Source organism: Penicillium nucicola (assembly GCF_028828085.1).
Source record: "Penicillium nucicola strain IBT 29836 chromosome Unknown utg000002l, whole genome shotgun sequence".
NCBI lineage: Eukaryota > Fungi > Ascomycota > Eurotiomycetes > Eurotiales > Aspergillaceae > Penicillium > Penicillium nucicola.
The window spans coordinates 1,168,469-1,185,222 of NW_026643126.1; the positions used below are offsets into that span (position 1 = coordinate 1,168,469).

A 16,754-nucleotide genomic window follows, 5' to 3' on the forward strand; every position below is an offset into this window, starting at 1 on the left:
ATATAGAGAGGTTACGATCTGTAGCTCGCCTGGGAGAGGGTATGGTGGTAGCTGTCTGTTATAGACTCCAAGGTCCCGTTCTTGGTATCACCGACGCAGACGGTCCAGTTGTGAATCGGGTAGTATATAAGATAGTTCGCTCGCAGCTCCTCGGAGTCAAAAATGACTTTGTCCAATTCAGTCGATCAACGGTTTCTTCTGGTTGCCGACAATGGCTGCCCCGAGATGACTTAAGGCGTTGTGGTCATTTGGTCTAACGATTGCAGGGAGGGGGAGCATGGGGTTGTCTGGGTTGACATGGGCGGCATCTCGAGCAGCTTGTTCGATTGCCTCCATTTCTTCTTTGCAGCCGGCGTGGTCGAGCGGACAGACTACAATTGGTTGTCGTATTGTGATGTCTCTTGCGGAGGTAAGATGGGCCTGTCAATGTCAGTCTTGAATGAACAGGGGAGCAATGGGAAATGAAAACGAACGCGAACGGTGAGATAGTACTCGATTTTATAAAGACTTGCGGTTGTTGTGAAGCCGCTCACCCCGTATGTTGGGAAAGCCGTTTTACTTCGAGGTAAGATTCCCTCTGTGTCGCGGATATCTTTGGCGGGAAATACCAATCCGAGGTTTGTGAGATAACCCGATTGGGGCAATTTGACACCAATGGTTTCGGTCTTTTTGGCCAACACCTTGACTTTTCGTTGTGGCTCATCGCCCTCGTGGTTGAAGATGATTTCTTCGTCGATTCCGATAGTGATCTTACTGATCGTCACTTTGCGGGCCTTGCCCATCCAACTCTCGTTTGGAGATAGTTTGACATAGACACTGACGGGATCGAGGGGACCGTACGACCAGCGTGGTAATGAGATGGCCAAGGTAACCAAGTGATCTGATACCCGTTCGGCGGACTCGGGGCGATTGTACATGCCGAATGTGGAGAGTGTGTCATAACGTGCGATGGGAACTGGAAAGGTATATTTGTGCTGTTCTTGCTGTCCTTGCTGGACCATGACTACCATCTCATAGTACGTTTCGGCAGTGCGACTAGGAAGTTGTACGCTGGCTGGAGGTACGCGCCGAGAAGCATCACGGCCACCACGACCAAAAGGAATAAAGAGAACAAAGGGTAAATCCATAGATATCACTTCCTCGTATTCTTTGCCCGCCGGGCATCGGAACAGAAGCATCTCCTTGCCTACGATATCCGTGATCTCTTTCCGCGGAGGTGCCAGGCGCTTCTTTGTAAGAGAGTCGGCCGAAGGATGAATGGTCTCCCGGCGGAGGAGAGAAATTGTGACGAGTGAAACGTTGACAGGGGCCGTTATACCGATGCTGGGTCGAATCTCGACTTTACCTTCGACTCGAGGCTTGGATACGTCAGTCAACTCCGGTGAACAGGGGGGAACCGAACGCCTCGCGACGTTGTAGCACAGGGCGCTTACCATTGTCGCAGATATGCCCGGATATCCGATCAGGAAGTTGCCATTTGCCGGCCCTGAAACGCGCACGAAGGCGGCCATCTCGATCAAGTCGTGCCTGTCGCACCATGGGCGTGCGGCGGGGATTCGAGTGGGGTATTTGCGAATCGGCCGTGGGAACCCTTCGCGCGGTTCATAGGGAGGAGTGTGAGGGTGAGGTGGAGAGAGGTAAGGGTGGGCGTAGAGGAAGCGTTAAGGTGAAGTGACTGAAGCTGGGAGGAGCTGGGAAGCTGAGCTCGCCGGGTTAGTGGGGAAGGGTTGAACCCCCAACTTGGAGCCTCACTGTAGATCCATAGTCGTCTACTGTAATTCGAGAGTGTGTAGGATAGAGATAGATATTACTATGAGTTCACACTGGTCTCCTGGATCTATATCCCCAGATCTTGTCTGTTTCTCGCCCAATTTCCAACCGATGTCATCATCGTCATCTTACATGAACTGGTAGATCACTATCACGGCGCTTATATCAAGTCCACTAGATTCGACATTCCCAGAGAATAGACCTTAGAATATAGAATATAGAACGTGACAGACAAAACAACAATATAGACTATATGATCTCACGATCCAGTGCTTTCCCCTGGACCCGAATACCAGCAAGCTGTGGTTGCCAGTGCAACAGAATGACGCTTTTTCTCCACCCATTCCCTTCGTCCCTCCACATCACTCCACGCCACTGTACCACGACACTTCTAGAACAGGCTATTCCCTCCAGCTACAGCACATCTACAAAATGCCTCCTCGACGCCGTGCAGGAAACACTGCCGCAGCGCAATCTACGCTGTCCTTCGGCAACCAGTCCCGAGTTACCAAGCCAGTGACTGCGCCAATCGATAAAGCGAAGGCCCTTGACTCAACACATTCTCTCTCCCAGAAGTCGACCTCCGCGACTCCTGAGCCCCAACATGTCTCCATTAGTCCCGTTGAGCCACCCAAGCCCCATGTTGCAGAGCTAGTGGTCCGCCCGGAGCCCACGCTCGAAAAACCAGCTATCACTTCAGCAGAGGACAAGCGGGCCTTGAAATTAAATAAGCAAGATATCTGGCGGTACTGGAGGGCTCAAGAGGAGAGTCGCAAGGCACCTCGGGGTAAGTTGCTCTGCCACAAGGGTTACAGGGGGCGTTCAAAGAATGGAAAGATTAACTCAACTCAATAGTTCACCAGCAAGGCATGGATGTGGAGGAAAAGATCCTACGCCATTTTGATCTGTCCAGTCAGTATGGGGTAAGTGCTCTTTCTTGCTTCCCAGACTTGACATGACCAGAAGTCATATCTAACGTCTTTTCTGTAGCCTTGCATTGGAATCCCTCGGGTCAACCGGTGGAGGCGCGCAAACACTTTGAAGCTGAATCCGCCGATTGAAGTTTTGGCTGTCATTCTCAAGGGCAAGAATACTAAAGAGCGAGCTCACATCGACGAAATACTGTCATGAGAACAGGCCTGACAAGTTTGCATGGGTTCGGAGTTTGGATAATGTATACATATTAATGAGAAATGACCATCTGGGGCATCCCAGCACTTTGACAACTTCCTCCTCTCAAACTCTCAACGATCTCATCTCCATGCTGGAGCATTTCAATTGCAACTGATAGTCACGTGTAAGATATCGAGGCTCAATCTCACCTCGTTCTTGGCTTCTCTCTCGCATGTGAACCCCTTGACCCGAGGCAGATTAGTCTTTCAGTTCTCGTTTGAAATAGATTGAAGAACAATCAGAGTCAATACAAATCCTATTGATAAGAGACCTTGAGCCCTGGCCATGTCGATCCTAATTATCAGAGGCCTCCAAGCGACAGGACAGCGGAGCCAATCGATTATGGAAGCATAAGCATACTCGAATCATCTTATCGTTTTTGAGTCAAGGGATCATTCAGCGCCATCTCATTTCGGCTCGAAATCTAACCGTCTTCGAGACCGTGCCTGACTTCACCCCGGATTCACTCGGCTGGGGGACTCCGCCCCCGCAATCTGAAGGAAATCATTGTTTTCCCTCCTGACTTTGTCGTCTTTGTTCTACAACTTCAAATATTTCGAGTCGATTGACTTCTAAAGCACACAGAAAAGTTCGGAATGACCCTAGACAAGGATCTTACAGCCTTCTGACGCCTCCACGGTCATCATTCGCCTCTGATCGCCTAGAGACCAGAATGAAGTCTAAACCCAATGCAGTTGTACCCCCGTCTAGGTCTATGCGCTGTTTTCCCTGGAACGTCAAATGTGGCTCGACGCCTCTTTGTCAGCCTATTTCCAGCCCCCAAAGGCATGCCATGTGATCACCCCGATCGCTCCAAAGGCGAAGCTGCAGACTTGTCCCCGCTAAGATGTCTCACTTGGTCGGCTACGGGAAACCCCCGCCTGTCCCACTGTCTAGTCGGGAATCCAGACATCTATGGCAGATGAACATCGTACAATATACCTTGTGGAAGTCAGCGATCATGATATGCAGGTACAAGGTTCCAAAATTCATCGTTTGGATGTCCGTTGTTCGAGTATCTTGTTGGCCCATGGATCCCCCGGACTATATCGAATGATCATAAGTCCGGTTTAACTCGAAATCCCGGAATTTCCAAGCACAGTGATTTTCCGTTCAAGAACTGAGCCCACGAGTCTACAGCATGTCCTCGTCCACATGGTTCCTGACCAGTTCCAAGATCCAACTGTCCACCTCCTGAGTTTGGGCCCTTCATCCTTCGCTTTAATTTATTGAACTGCACTGTGCTACCCCAAGGTGAACTGAATTAACACTGAAATAGATTAAAATATGCGGATTGTCGGACCACACGCCAAATCGGGATAGTCTGATGCTACGTTCCCTCGGGCCCTGCCGGGGTCCAATCTTTCCCCGGATTTTCCTCTACTTCTCGACATCTGTCTCACATTTCTCCATTGCCACTGTCTACAGTTACTGGACTGGGTAATTGACGCAAAGCATGATTGTCCACGTACTCCACACCGCATAATGACTTTTTTCCTGCTTTCCAACCAATCTCCTTGCGTATGGTACATTCTGCAGTGGGTTTCCTGCACAACCCACATATGTGCTACACAACCAGTACCCTATCATCGTGTCCCTTAGTGTCAAGGGTCTAGCCTGACATGGTGGGTATTAAACCTCAAGGTCTCCAGTCGGCGGTATGACTAGCTTTGTATGGGTAGTGCACCACAGAATGGCATTGCCACTGGCCCAGCCTTTCTTAGATTGCCTTGTCGACCCTGTCTAGTCCCATTCTGGCAATGCGGACATACGTACTCCGTACGATGGCAGCAGACTGAGCTAGTCCTTTGTCTTCCTCCATTCATTCGGCTGCGGGGACTGGATCCGGCGTCAACCGTCTGTCTTGGCCATGCAATGAGCGTCCAGAACCCCGGTTCGGTGGTAATTACGGATCTGAGTCAACCGCGGCCTTTCACTCTCTTGTGGGCGAAAGACTCTCTCATTAAGCATGCGGAGACATGTGATGGGGCCATCCATGAACGCTTGGTACAACCCTGAAAGGGGTTACTCCAATCGTGGACCATCAGAAACAGGTACAGGCGAAGCTTATAAAAGGCCTGTCCCATCCTCTAGGTCTGGATCTCCTCTCGACAACACATCGCCTTCGTTCTCCTTGACAGTCGTTTCCAGCACGCCGTTTAGAACTATAATCCAGACCTTGTCTTAATTATCTCTTCAAGATGCAGTTCTCCCACGCTCTCATTGCTCTCGTTGCTGCCACTCTGGCCAACGCTCAGCTGCCTGACGTCCCAGCCTGCTCGGTATGAAGCCTCATAACAAGCCAAACTTACAACAAACTTATACTAACATTTGCTTCAGCTGAGCTGCTTTGTCACTGCTTTGACCACCGATGGCTGCTCCGAGCTGACCGACTTCGCCTGCCACTGCCAGAAGACCTCTCTGGTCAGCACCATCACTCCCTGTGTCCAGAAGGCCTGCGAGGTTAAGGACCAGATCTGTATGACACCCCACCCCCAGCTCACCCAATGATCCAACCCACTAATCAACAATAGCCGTGTCCAACGCTGTTGTGTCCCAGTGCTCTTCCGCCGGCCACCCCATCGTTGTTCCTCCCATCGAGACCACCTCAGCCTCCAGCTCCGCCGCTGAGACCAGTGCCAGCTCGAGCTCCTCCAGCTCCGCCCCCGCTGAGACCAGCGCCAGCGCCTCTGCCAGCGCCAGCGCCAGCGAGAGCTCCAGCGCCGCCGGTTCCTCCAGCGCTGCCGAGTCCTCCTCCGCTGCCTCCAGCTCCGCCGCCGGCTCTGCCACTGCCACTGCCACCGCCAGCTCCGGTGCCGGCGCCAGCTCCAGCGGCGCTGCTGCCTCCACCCCTCTGGCTACCAAGACTGGCTCCGCCTCCGCTTCCGCCAGCTCTCCTGCCTACACTGGCGCTGCTGCCAACGTCAAGGGCAACATGGCCGGTGTTGCTATGATCGCCGCCGCTGCCGCTTACGTCCTGTAAATGTATCTATACCTAATCTGACCCTATCCTTGCTCTCTTTGGATCACTTGTCAGCTTTACTGGCTGATTACATTTGGAATCCGGGATTTGCTCTCGTGTTCTAGGCTTGGTCTATCGAGGCTGGTGTGGTGTATATCCCTGTATAGTTGACACGCTTAATACAATCCATGCTGTGTGATGATTCTAAACTTTGATTCCGTTTTGCCATGCAGGCTGCGTAATTTGACGCATGCGTCTGAACTAGGCTAACTTCAGTCCTGTCCTCCCTATATATCTCCCTCTCCTGAATCGAAGTCTTCTTGTCGTGGTTGGCATCTTGAATCGAGTAACCAGTCACATTTTATGATGTCCCTATGATCATGAGGAGGGTGTTGAAATATAAGCCTGACACCTTGAGCAGCGTTGCTTTTTGGTCGAATGGTTTAACGTCCTCTTTGCAAGATAGGCAACTGGCCATGATACTCATCAAATTATTTATAGTTGCATATTACATACTGTGTATTTGCACAATAATACCAGCACGCATTTGATGAGTTATTGACCGCTACTTTTACGCCTAGATAGAGAACCTCAAACTATACTCAAAAAGTTTATAAACAGAGCATGTTCATCTACCATCGCTTCAATGTTTAGGGACTAAGGATTCTTCTTTTCACACAATCGAGAGGCTCAAAACAAGCCTTCGCATTCATAAACCCCTCTATAGTAGATTGATGACTGGTTGAGCGTCAATATATACCAGGAAAGCAACCCAAAAATATCCGAACAAAACATAGTTACTTATTACAATAGGATCCAATCCTCCTCCAATTTGCCAGGGAAATTATTCTCCTTAATGAGAACGCGCAACACGAAGAGAATTCGCTACTTTGAGGAACAATAATCCTACACAAATGAAATGTATATTGCGGCCATTGACACTTCAAAGCTCCAATAAAACCAGTTACTCTCTTTATGATATACGTATACCCCAGCCGAGGAACATGCTATTCAAGATTGTTCCTATTTATTCAAGAGTCCCGAGGAACGTTTCCCAAATAGCCATAGATTGTTGTGCCTACGTCCGACAATACACATATACTATGTCCATTTATTCCACTCTGGCTTGTCAGATAAGACGCTACCCAACCATAAATTATTAAAAGACAGATCAAGTCTTAGGCGTAATAAAGCTAGTGATAAAAGCATGAATTTATACAAAACTAAAAGATAACCCTATGTTTGTCTCAAGACCACCCGTCCACCCCCCAAAGCAACCAGATCTGCAACAGCTAATCCTAAACAAAAGCCCCGTTCAAGCCCGAAAGTATGAAATAGTAAATGCAATATGTTACAGCCAGTAAACGCCGACCTTTGAAAGTGAAATAACGTTAAAAGGAACCGTGGGACGTGAAAACGACATTTCACGGGACCCATAAACGCATGAATCCCCCAACTTCCTGACGGCAGGTCACACAGCTGCCAAAGTTATTCATTGCAAGGCTGACACGACAATCTTCACAAATGCAGAGACAGCGACAGGGCCAGGTGATGATAGCTCGAGGGCTAGTCTGACAAACCACACACGGCGGTCCATTAGGACCAAGACCCGTTGCGCCGGACTCCCAAGACGAAGCACCGGCATGAGGTGAGATCTCCGCTCGACGGGAGAGAATGAGCTTCTCCAGGATTTCGGATTCCTCGTCCGCGGTGGGTCTACGCCCACTCGGGCCTGATTCCATGGCGTTCAATTGGTGCAGACGAGACGAGAAGATGATCTTGGATTTCTCCCGTTCAATTTCTTTCTGATAGCGACTGCGAGTCATAATCCGGGGACTGTCCTGACTAGGTTTGAGATGTGCGGCTAGGATGCGAGCTTCTTCTCTGCTTTCACGGTCACGAGGGTCGAGAAGGCGTGCGAGAGTGCTCATGTCAAGAAGAGGGTCGTGAAGCGGGGCGGGGTGTGCCTTATCTGCGTATGGCTCACGTTGGGTCGGAGTGCGGCGGCCGTCGTCGGATGGGTAGTCCTCCCATTCCGATTCGGAAGCATTGGTGGACATAGAAACCATACTAGTGGTATCAAAATCATCGTCAGCGGCCGGCTGGTAGTCTGAGCTGTGGTCTTGGTTGCCCCAGGCGCCGCCGGATCTCCACCAGCCGTACAACCTGTCATCTAACCAGCCTTCATCCAATCCCAATCGCTCGATTCGATTTGTCCGCTCTCGCTTCCTCATCTCCAGCTCAACATCGAAGTCACCGTTCTCGGGAAGTTTGATTTCTCCATCTTCTGAGAGGATCCAAAAATCCAGAGTACGAGATTCACCTGGCTGCTCCGTCTCACTCGCTTGTGGACGGTGTCCAATCAGACGTTTCAGCCACATTGGACGTGCAGTGAGTCCTAGTCGATCAAGCACTGCGTTCAATCCGAATCCAACCCAACGAAGAATAAGTAACGCAATAGCACGGAAGAACGAGGCAACATGCCACAGGCGGATGGACACGCGCACCGCCCCAACTCCGCCAAGCTCGGCCTGAGAACGAACGGCGCGATTGCCATTCTTTTGCTTCTCGATCTTCTTTTCGCGGCCGTAGCCAGTCTCCCAAATGGGAGGCTCGTGGGGAATGTCAAAGCTTGCAAAGCCCAAAGCCTCGATTGGACGAGTGTTTGATTCACTCTGCCAATGCTCATGAGAGGAGGACTTCTTTCGCGAAGCGTCGATCTCTGCGAGTCGGTCCTCTTCCAGCCATGTCATGCGTCGCGCAATGACTGCTTTGCCTTCGTTCAAGAAGACAGCTTCGCTAGCAGCAGTGAGAGCGACATAGCCGATCCTGAGTAACGTCGTATAGAAATCCTCGTGTCTATTAATGCGAATGCTGCGAATCTGGTTGGATCCTTGCATATTCTCATGAGCTAACATGAACCGCTCACGAAGTGTGACAGGTTGTTCGTCCTCTGAATGCATCGAGAAAGCAGTGATGGTGAGAGCGATTCCATAAATCGTCACGCAAACAACGATTCCAAACAGTACAAGGATGTGGGGAATAAATCCGACGATGCATACTGTTGGAAACTTGAGGACTCCAGTTTCAATGCTAACGGGCGGACCGCCCTCCAAGCCCCATAGCATGGCTGCCATGAAGCATGCTCCCCAAAAGGCAGTATTTAATAATCGATATCTGCTCTGTTTTCCGACAACGTCTAAAAGATGGGATGTAAGACTGTTGCAACACGAGATCAGTGCAATGAGTAATAGTTCAGGCGTCACATTCATGCGCTCTAAGACTTGTGACCTGGTAAGCATTTGAAGAACCGAGGCTGATGCTTCACCAGTTGAGCTTGTACTGAGGGGATTTTGCTTTGGAAGACCAAACATGCCCAGTCCAATCGATTTGCTGATCATCGACTCGGCTTCAGCAAATGCAAGTGAATGCTCAAAGATGGACATTCCTGTCTCAGTCATAACAGGCTTTCCTTGCAATGCGCATGACAGAGTCTCGGCAAAATGGCTCCCGCAAAGAAGCAAAAAGGTCGGCCACAGCAAAGAAAAGGAACCGTATGGAATCGGCGACGAGGTGCCTGTGCGACCCATCTTCACCGCGCTGCAGGATCGTTCCACGGACTCCCATCCCAGAAGCTTGGAACTCATCGAATAAAGAGCACCCCCATCGCTGGAATAGTCAAATATGAGTTGCTTCCCGGGCTTGCCATATCGAAAAGTCGAAAAGTCAGGCGATGTCTGGCATCTGATTCCGCGAAGCAGACTCATAATTTGGAACACAAAAAGAAGGATAGGAATCAATCGGAGAGCCAGGCGTCTTTCCCAGCCCAGTCGAAGATGGCGCCGAGTCGACGCATAGATTGTGATGCGGTTGAGAATAAGTGCCTGAGCCGATTAGCATCATAGATCCCCATTGTTGACATTTCAACCTACCTCCACCAAACACGCGAATGACCACAGACTGGTCAGGTACCCAAAGAAGCCGCCAACTTTCTTGATCGCACTCAAGAACTCAGCAATGTAGTAGCCACCATCTTGGCCTACTCCTCCGGCAGCCCCATCTCCTGCCATATTCGCGGCCGCGTTGGTTGCCGCTGCCACCGCATCCCCAGCTCCGGCAGTCGAATCTGCTCCGCTCCACAAACCCAAGCCTAAGGCACTCATACCTGGAATTCTGGCGAGTGTCTGAGGGACTGTCCGGAGGGCAAAGGTCTCGGCGTGTTGGAAGGCGCGCAGGGGGGTTGTGAGGAGTTGGAGGGGCAACGACGATAATGATGAAGCTTCTGGTAGACTTGTAGGTTCTATATGGTGTAAAACAGATGCACTAGATGTGCTGGCAACCGTAGAGGCTTCCAGGATGCCAGACATCGTCAACGTGGGATGTGACCCTTATCGGTGATCCGGGGGAGATGCAATCAATGCAAAGGCCCGCCTGTGCATACGGAAGGTGTGGGCGCACACAAATAGACGGATTAATACGGGAATAGTGAAATCAAACTAGAGACTACAGTGAGCATCGCCCATGTGTACTGCATCCCGTAGTCTGTTATGGGTAAGAGCGGACTTCACGGCACTTGGCCTGCCCAAGTGGCGATGGGGGCATTCCGGGGGGGCTGAGTCAGCGCCGAGGCTTGGAGTCAATACTCTACAGGGCGCGTTGGAGGCAATTGCTGGGCTATGAATTCGGATTTTTGTTTTATCAATGATCTTGACTTAGAAGAAGCAACAAAAGCGTTATGGTTGTTTGTCAGGGTCATGCAATTGGATAGTTGTGATGTTATATACCCGGCTTTATACGTGACATTGACAGCCCTGAATAGCCACTAACTAATATTCAAATATGTGATGTTCCCCTTATAAAAGACCAAGACCAATGGTAAGTTGGCAAAGGTTCAATCATTGGGTTGTTTGTTCTGCCATCCGTTTTAGACGTTTTCGACCATAGAGCTAAAGGCCGAGCGCATATGCTAAGATGGGGTGGGATTTCTCCCTAAGGGCGTGGATAAGAGCGCAATAGAAGAAAGAAGAAAGAAACAAGAAACAAGAAAAAAAGAAAATAGGGTTCAATGTGGTTCACATTTTGCATACCATAGAATACATGTCCGGCATAATGCCATCGTGAACCTGCTTTGAGCCAATCCGAAACTCCAGTGGTATCTTTGTAAGTGAAATGCCGTAGATCGTTGCGCCGTGAATATTTGCAAGGCTGATAGGAAGTGAAACGAGAATACTTGAAGCCCCAGTCAGCGATGACATCAAAAGGCTGAAGGGCGAGGTACGTACACCTCAAGTATCCAAGTAATCAGCAGCCATCAAGAGCTCCAGGCACAATTCAGGTGGGATGTCCATGTCTGGCACGTTGGTCTGGTCTTTATGCTTCTCATTGTAGCAAAAGTATTCGCAGACTTTTTCGAGAACGACACCACTGCAGAGAGAACAGTCATGTTAGGATAGATCAAGACGCGTGAGGAGATAATCAGGGACATACGTCATATCCTCCAGCACACATCGCCCAGAGATTCCCTCCGAGAACTTGCCTGTGGGTGGTTAGTCAAGGCCGACTACTCAACAGGATCCCAAATCCACGTACTGGAAGGGTGTAGCATGCGGCGGATGGTTCCTGAAACACAAGCAGTGCTACGGGGAAGAATGAATTCAAACCCATCGCAAGACACTAGCGTCACGTATTCCGACTGTGAGGAATCCATGGTGAAATGGTTGAAGCAAGTTGGCTGCGGTGGAGCGCGGAAGCCTTTTTGACCTCCGTGGGGTGGTCCGTGCTGAAGCTGCGTGATTTGATATTGGGCAGTTCGCGGTCTTCTGCTACTTCAACTGTCTTGAGATTCAAGAATGAACAGTTTACACAGAGCAGCCTTTTCGGCGAGAGGAATGGCATCGCCCATTGGTATTTCACCTGGAAATATATACCTGCGCAGCACTGGGTGCCTCAGTCAACAAGCACGACGTCATATCCATCCCAGATCAACTAAGCGACTCTTCTCATCATCGCGAACAAATTACAATAATAACAACGTCCAATTCCAGTCTTCAAACCGACTAGCTGGTCGAACATGCATGATCACAGGCGGAACATCAGGAATTGGTTTTGCTATCGCCGAAAGATTTCTACAGGAAGGGGCATCGTCAATAGTCCTAGTGGGAAGATCTCAAACTCGACTCGAACAAGCAGCCTCAAGACTAGCTTTCTTGACCGGTGAATCATCTAGCCTAGAAGAAAGCAATGGTACAGTTGCAACACGTGCCCCAGAGGAAGACATGCAACCAAGCACACCCGAAAATATCCGTATTCTTGTCGGAGATGTTGCAGAGGTTGGATCATGGATGCGAGACCTTGAGAAAGAAATGGTATGTAGAATGCAAATCAATTTCAATTTCATACATCTGACTGCTACTCGAATCCAGGCAAATGTCGATATTCTGGTCAACGCAGCCGGAATTTCCATCTCAAACATCCTACCCAGATGTGAGCTAGATGATATCTCCAAGACGTTGCGTACAAACCTTGAAGGCGCAATGATCACGTCAAGAGCATTAATTCGCGCTTCGATCCGCAGCCGGATGCGCAATCGAAATGATCCAGCTGCCGGAAAAAGACCATCAAAGTGCATTATTAATGTTTCCTCTTTGCTAGCCCTCAAGGGTGGAACTGGTGCAGTTCCATATGCAGCTTCCAAGGCAGGTCTGCTCGGATTGACCCGGTCTCTGGCTGTTGAAGCATCGGCTTCGCTGAAGCATATTGTTATTCGGTCGAATGCCATTGTGCCGGGGTATATTGAAACACCAATGATTGCAGGTATGTCGATGGTATTCTTATTTCTTTGAGAACTTGCTCATCTTGATTTAGATTTCACACCTGGAGAAATGACCAGGCTCAAGGATCTCATTCCTCTCCATCGTTTTGGAGATCCGCGTGAGATCGCTGATGCTGCTGTTTTCTTAGCGCAGAATGAGTATGCCAATAATTGTGTGCTTAATCTCGATGGTGGATTGAGCGCTGTTTAGCTAGACAGCAGCCGTTTACTATCGGCACTAAGGTACATCTGAAGGAATGTCCACAGCATTGAGAGAAACAACACAGATGTCAACAAGTCATGGTTCATCGAGAATGTATTCCAGCCCGTATCTAAGCTTGTTCGCCAGAAGGAAGTTTTGGACACTGCTTCTTCTGTAGATCAAAGAAAATTCGCCTTTATGCCATATAGTACAGGGTGTCCGAAGTAAATGAGAAAAGAAAATCGTGAAACACAATTGAGAAAATCACCGGCTTGACAACGAGAGACCAAGCTCAACAACATGATATGACTGCGAAGTCTAGTGGATAGTCCGGCACCACAGCTAGTCGCCAATTATGATGGCGCCTTCGTCGTCATCATCATCAAGAATGATAGGCTCGTTAGCGGATGTGCTGGCGATACGTTTGGCATTGTGCTGCCCTAGGTCAATTGAGCCCTCACGCTTGCGCTTTCCAGTGACACTCTCGCCATTGGTAGATGCTGCAGGCTCGGGACTGGATTGCTCAGGTTCGGGATTGGATTGTTCAGGCTCGGGATTAGATTTCTGAGGCTTGGGTTGCAAGGGAATGTCGATAACCTTCTGTAGCTTTGCAGGCTTGGTGTTATCGATCTCCATAGCACCATCGAGAGGGAGGCGCCTGAGCGTCAATCAGCAAATGTGACAAGGGGTTATGGTTGCTGAAGGTTGATGAGCTTACTTTTCAATTATAAGGATCTCGATGTCCACGCGCAGATCTTGATCTTCATCAATTCTGTCATCCGTCACCGTGAGCAAGGAGCCCTTTCCGATGCCCCAATGCGACAACTTCTTGTCCATGTTATCCTCACAGTCCAGGTCGTAGATTACTTCATTGAGCGCGCCATCGAGAATAGCAAGGGATATTTCAGTATAACCCAACTCCTTTTGAAGAATGCCTTCTACTAGATCCTTCACGGTCGCCATTTTAGGATCGATTTCCACTCGGATCTGAGGCAGCGAACAAGAGGGGCAATCGGGATTTGGGGGATTCAAGGACTCTGAGTTGATGACGCGAGCACCAGACCTCTCCAGGAACACCTTTCAATAGGACTCATTAGCTTGTGAGTTGAGTGGCAGGAGTTGAGAAGTCTTACCGTTTTGGCATGCACCATATCCTGCTGTAGCACCTTGAATGACTGAAGTACACAAAGTCCAGCCGTCATCGCATTTGTTGTAGCAATGGCCGGGATAATGTTGCCCGCCATTTCTGCAAGATTCTTTAGCTATGGCCTAAGTGAGTAAACTAAGACAAGGCCCACTCACGCTTGATGTCGAATTTGGATTTTGTTTCGATGTGGAAGGCAGTCGCTCGGAGATTCGCGGTCGCTGCAACGAAATCCAATGTGTCCACATCATCTTTATCGAACGTAAGAACTGGAGGCTCTCCGCCGGACGTCTCAGCCTGGAGTTCCTTGAGACGATTGCTCAGCCGATGGAAACTATAGTTCAAGTTAATATCCGTGTGGCGGTTTGGATCAGATCAAAGTAAGTTCGTACCTGTCCCGGAAAACAGCAAAATTCTCTTCAACTGTCCATATTGGTTGGTCTTCCGTGGCAATAGCAGGATCAATAGACGGGAGCTTTTGGTCGAGGACTTCAAAGTCCAGGGACTGAGGCTTCTGGCGTATCTTCCACATATCACTCATATTCGTCAGGCGGTCGATGTCCTTGCCAAAGATCTTTTGGAAAACCTTTCGATATCCTTGGTCAGTTCCTAAGGCTTCTCGAAGCTCCTTCATATCGAATGCTTCCTTGCGCAGTTCCGCGATCTCGTTTGCTAGCTTGAAATTAGTATGGTTTTCAATAGGGAAGTTCAGGTGTAACAAACCATTATCTGCGTTCTCATCGGCTTGGATATCTGTCGCTCCATCTTCGCCGTTGCCAAATAGCTCCCTGTTCAATAGTCAGTATCCACAAGAGATGAACCGGTAGTTTAGTCTTACGGAAGAAGCCAGCTCTTTGCCCAGACGATGCAGTGAATGGGCTGAGAGGGTGTGCTGCGAATGGTGCAAATGGCAAACGTCTTCGGTACTCCTTTCGGGGTGCAGTCGTAGCACTCCGTTTCGCCCTAGTATATTATCATGTGAGTAAAGCCCAGATCTATCGGAGAATTAACTGCATTTGTTGCACACCTTGCGGATAACCTGAACCTGGCCATTGAAACCTGTAGTACCGCTCTCAATCAACGGCACATTTGTCGCGAGACACATGCGGTTCACATGGCGCCGCGCGCCAATGTTGTCTAGCGCATTGAAAACGACGGCGAAACTTTCAAACCACTCGAAGCTGAATTCCTTATCCATGATATTGGCGTGGTAAGCCTCGAGCTTAACGTTAGGTCGGAACTTTTGCGCAACTTCCTTGGCGACCTAGATGACAGTTTCACATCTCAGTAAGCCAATTCTTCTATCACCGGAGCCCCCTCCTCAGGTGAGTACGCGGTGTTGGATTCCGGGAGATTGGCAAGGGAGCGGCGCAATCACGCGGGGAGGGTCGATAAGACGTACCAAAGCCTTGGACTTTTTGATGTGCTCGTGACGGAAGAGGAATTGACGGTTCAAATTGCTCAGGTCGATTGTATCCAGGTCGACAATGTGAATCTCGCCAAAGCCGGTCAGGACGAGGTTTTTGAGCAGTTCACAACCGATGCCGCCGGCGCCGACGAGCAGGACCCGGGACTACAGGGAAACACGAGACTGTCAGCAGATAATCGCGAAAGTACGTGGAGAATCACACGTATTGTGCGCCAGGGGCTGTCCATACTGTCTTGACCAAGGTGGTCAGGTCCGCCCCGAGGGACCGCTTCACGGAGCTGTCTTGCATGATCGAGCAGAGAGTGATCGTAATCTGAGTCTGGTATGTGTAATGGATCAAAGGAACATGTCGCGTTGCGAAGGAGAAAAGAGAGACGCAGAAAAAGGTGAAAGAGGTGATGAGCGCAAGGCAGCAAGTGAAGGTAAAAGTTGGGAGGGAAACACTGGAACTGGAGAGACGATCTGAGGCTGATGACGGCACGAATCTGGGGAAACCACCACACGATTTGTCTCTTTTTTTTCGCCTTTTCTTTCAATTCCCAGTCAGATACTCCTGTGTGAGCAGTGATTGTGAATTGGCGAAGGTCTCTGCATTCTAGGTCCATTCATCTCCGGCGCCTTGCATCTCCCATTCTTGTTCCAGAAGGTCCACCAAAGCACTGAAATATCCATTTCTAGTTGGAGTTGACGTCCGGGAGATGAATATTAGTCTCACAGATTCAGTGATTCGGTCCATATCTACGAAATGGACGAATACAATAATGTTTGATTTTATACTTGCATGATCTACAGCCCTGTCCGGAGCCAAGTGGTTCGCTCTAGCATTGCAAATGGCCAAGTGCCTCATGCAAGACCTTTAGTCTTTGACATTCAAGAACAGCAGTACACTTCCATAGGATCAAAGTAACAATGCACTTCTCCATATAAAAAACATCTCAGGGCCAAATCCGAGTGGCCATTTACCCCTGCTTACCTAATCTTGACTCTATCCAAAAGCCATCGGGTGGAATTTTCGGTGTGGCGAGAGAGACTTGGAAAGATCACTCAAGTTTGTTCCATAATCAGTCAGACTCGGATTCCAGCAATAAGTCGTCAATCCAACAAAGTTCCCATTCAACCCTGTTGGAGTAGACTTCAAATCTCCGGTAATCGCGTGGTTGACTCACCGCAGAGTCCCCTGACTTGATACAAAGGACATATCTCGGTCATTTGTCGCTACCGATCTCCGTATTAATTGGGTCAATTTCTCCCGGGAAGTGACAT

At 49.5% G+C, this 16,754-nt stretch overlaps 7 protein-coding genes across 7 annotated transcripts; 3 read left to right on the forward strand and 4 right to left on the reverse strand.

Annotated features, from left to right (window-relative positions):
• Window positions 1–177: 177 nt before the first annotated feature.
• N7511_002204 (arrestin C-terminal domain-containing protein) lies at window positions 178–1,511 on the reverse strand (the record flags this gene model as incomplete). The annotated part of the gene is made up of 3 exons (XM_057124629.1): window positions 178–420; window positions 474–1,358; window positions 1,434–1,511. 3 exons carry the CDS (start codon window positions 1,509–1,511, stop codon window positions 178–180), a joined length of 1,206 nt encoding a protein of 401 aa, XP_056986788.1.
• Window positions 1,512–2,202: 691 nt separating this feature from the next.
• On the forward strand, window positions 2,203–2,901 carry N7511_002205 (putative DNA polymerase delta subunit 4; the record flags this gene model as incomplete). The annotated part of the gene is made up of 3 exons (XM_057124630.1): window positions 2,203–2,557; window positions 2,626–2,693; window positions 2,761–2,901. 3 exons carry the CDS (start codon window positions 2,203–2,205, stop codon window positions 2,899–2,901), a joined length of 564 nt encoding a protein of 187 aa, XP_056986789.1.
• Window positions 2,902–5,144: 2,243 nt separating this feature from the next.
• Window positions 5,145–5,926, forward strand: N7511_002206 (CFEM domain-containing protein; the record flags this gene model as incomplete). The annotated part of the gene is made up of 3 exons (XM_057124631.1): window positions 5,145–5,225; window positions 5,284–5,422; window positions 5,478–5,926. The coding sequence occupies 3 exons, from the start codon at window positions 5,145–5,147 to the stop codon at window positions 5,924–5,926; spliced, it is 669 nt and encodes a 222-aa protein (XP_056986790.1).
• Window positions 5,927–7,329: 1,403 nt separating this feature from the next.
• On the reverse strand, window positions 7,330–10,272 carry N7511_002207 (putative ubiquitin-protein ligase (Asi3); the record flags this gene model as incomplete). The annotated part of the gene is made up of 2 exons (XM_057124632.1): window positions 7,330–9,789; window positions 9,838–10,272. The coding sequence occupies 2 exons, from the start codon at window positions 10,270–10,272 to the stop codon at window positions 7,330–7,332; spliced, it is 2,895 nt and encodes a 964-aa protein (XP_056986791.1).
• Window positions 10,273–11,190: 918 nt separating this feature from the next.
• Window positions 11,191–11,612, reverse strand: N7511_002208 (elongin C; the record flags this gene model as incomplete). The annotated part of the gene is made up of 3 exons (XM_057124633.1): window positions 11,191–11,329; window positions 11,393–11,441; window positions 11,495–11,612. The coding sequence occupies 3 exons, from the start codon at window positions 11,610–11,612 to the stop codon at window positions 11,191–11,193; spliced, it is 306 nt and encodes a 101-aa protein (XP_056986792.1).
• A 367-nt stretch (window positions 11,613–11,979) lies between these two features.
• N7511_002209 (SDR family NAD(P)-dependent oxidoreductase) lies at window positions 11,980–12,927 on the forward strand (the record flags this gene model as incomplete). The annotated part of the gene is made up of 3 exons (XM_057124634.1): window positions 11,980–12,270; window positions 12,328–12,718; window positions 12,770–12,927. 3 exons carry the CDS (start codon window positions 11,980–11,982, stop codon window positions 12,925–12,927), a joined length of 840 nt encoding a protein of 279 aa, XP_056986793.1.
• Window positions 12,928–13,260: 333 nt separating this feature from the next.
• N7511_002210 (E1 ubiquitin-activating protein ubaB) lies at window positions 13,261–15,780 on the reverse strand (the record flags this gene model as incomplete). Its single annotated transcript, XM_057124635.1, has 9 exons — window positions 13,261–13,576; window positions 13,637–13,995; window positions 14,052–14,164; window positions 14,221–14,396; window positions 14,455–14,850; window positions 14,901–15,025; window positions 15,090–15,326; window positions 15,465–15,635; window positions 15,721–15,780. The coding sequence occupies 9 exons, from the start codon at window positions 15,778–15,780 to the stop codon at window positions 13,261–13,263; spliced, it is 1,953 nt and encodes a 650-aa protein (XP_056986794.1).
• Between the last annotated feature and the right edge of the window lie 974 nt (window positions 15,781–16,754).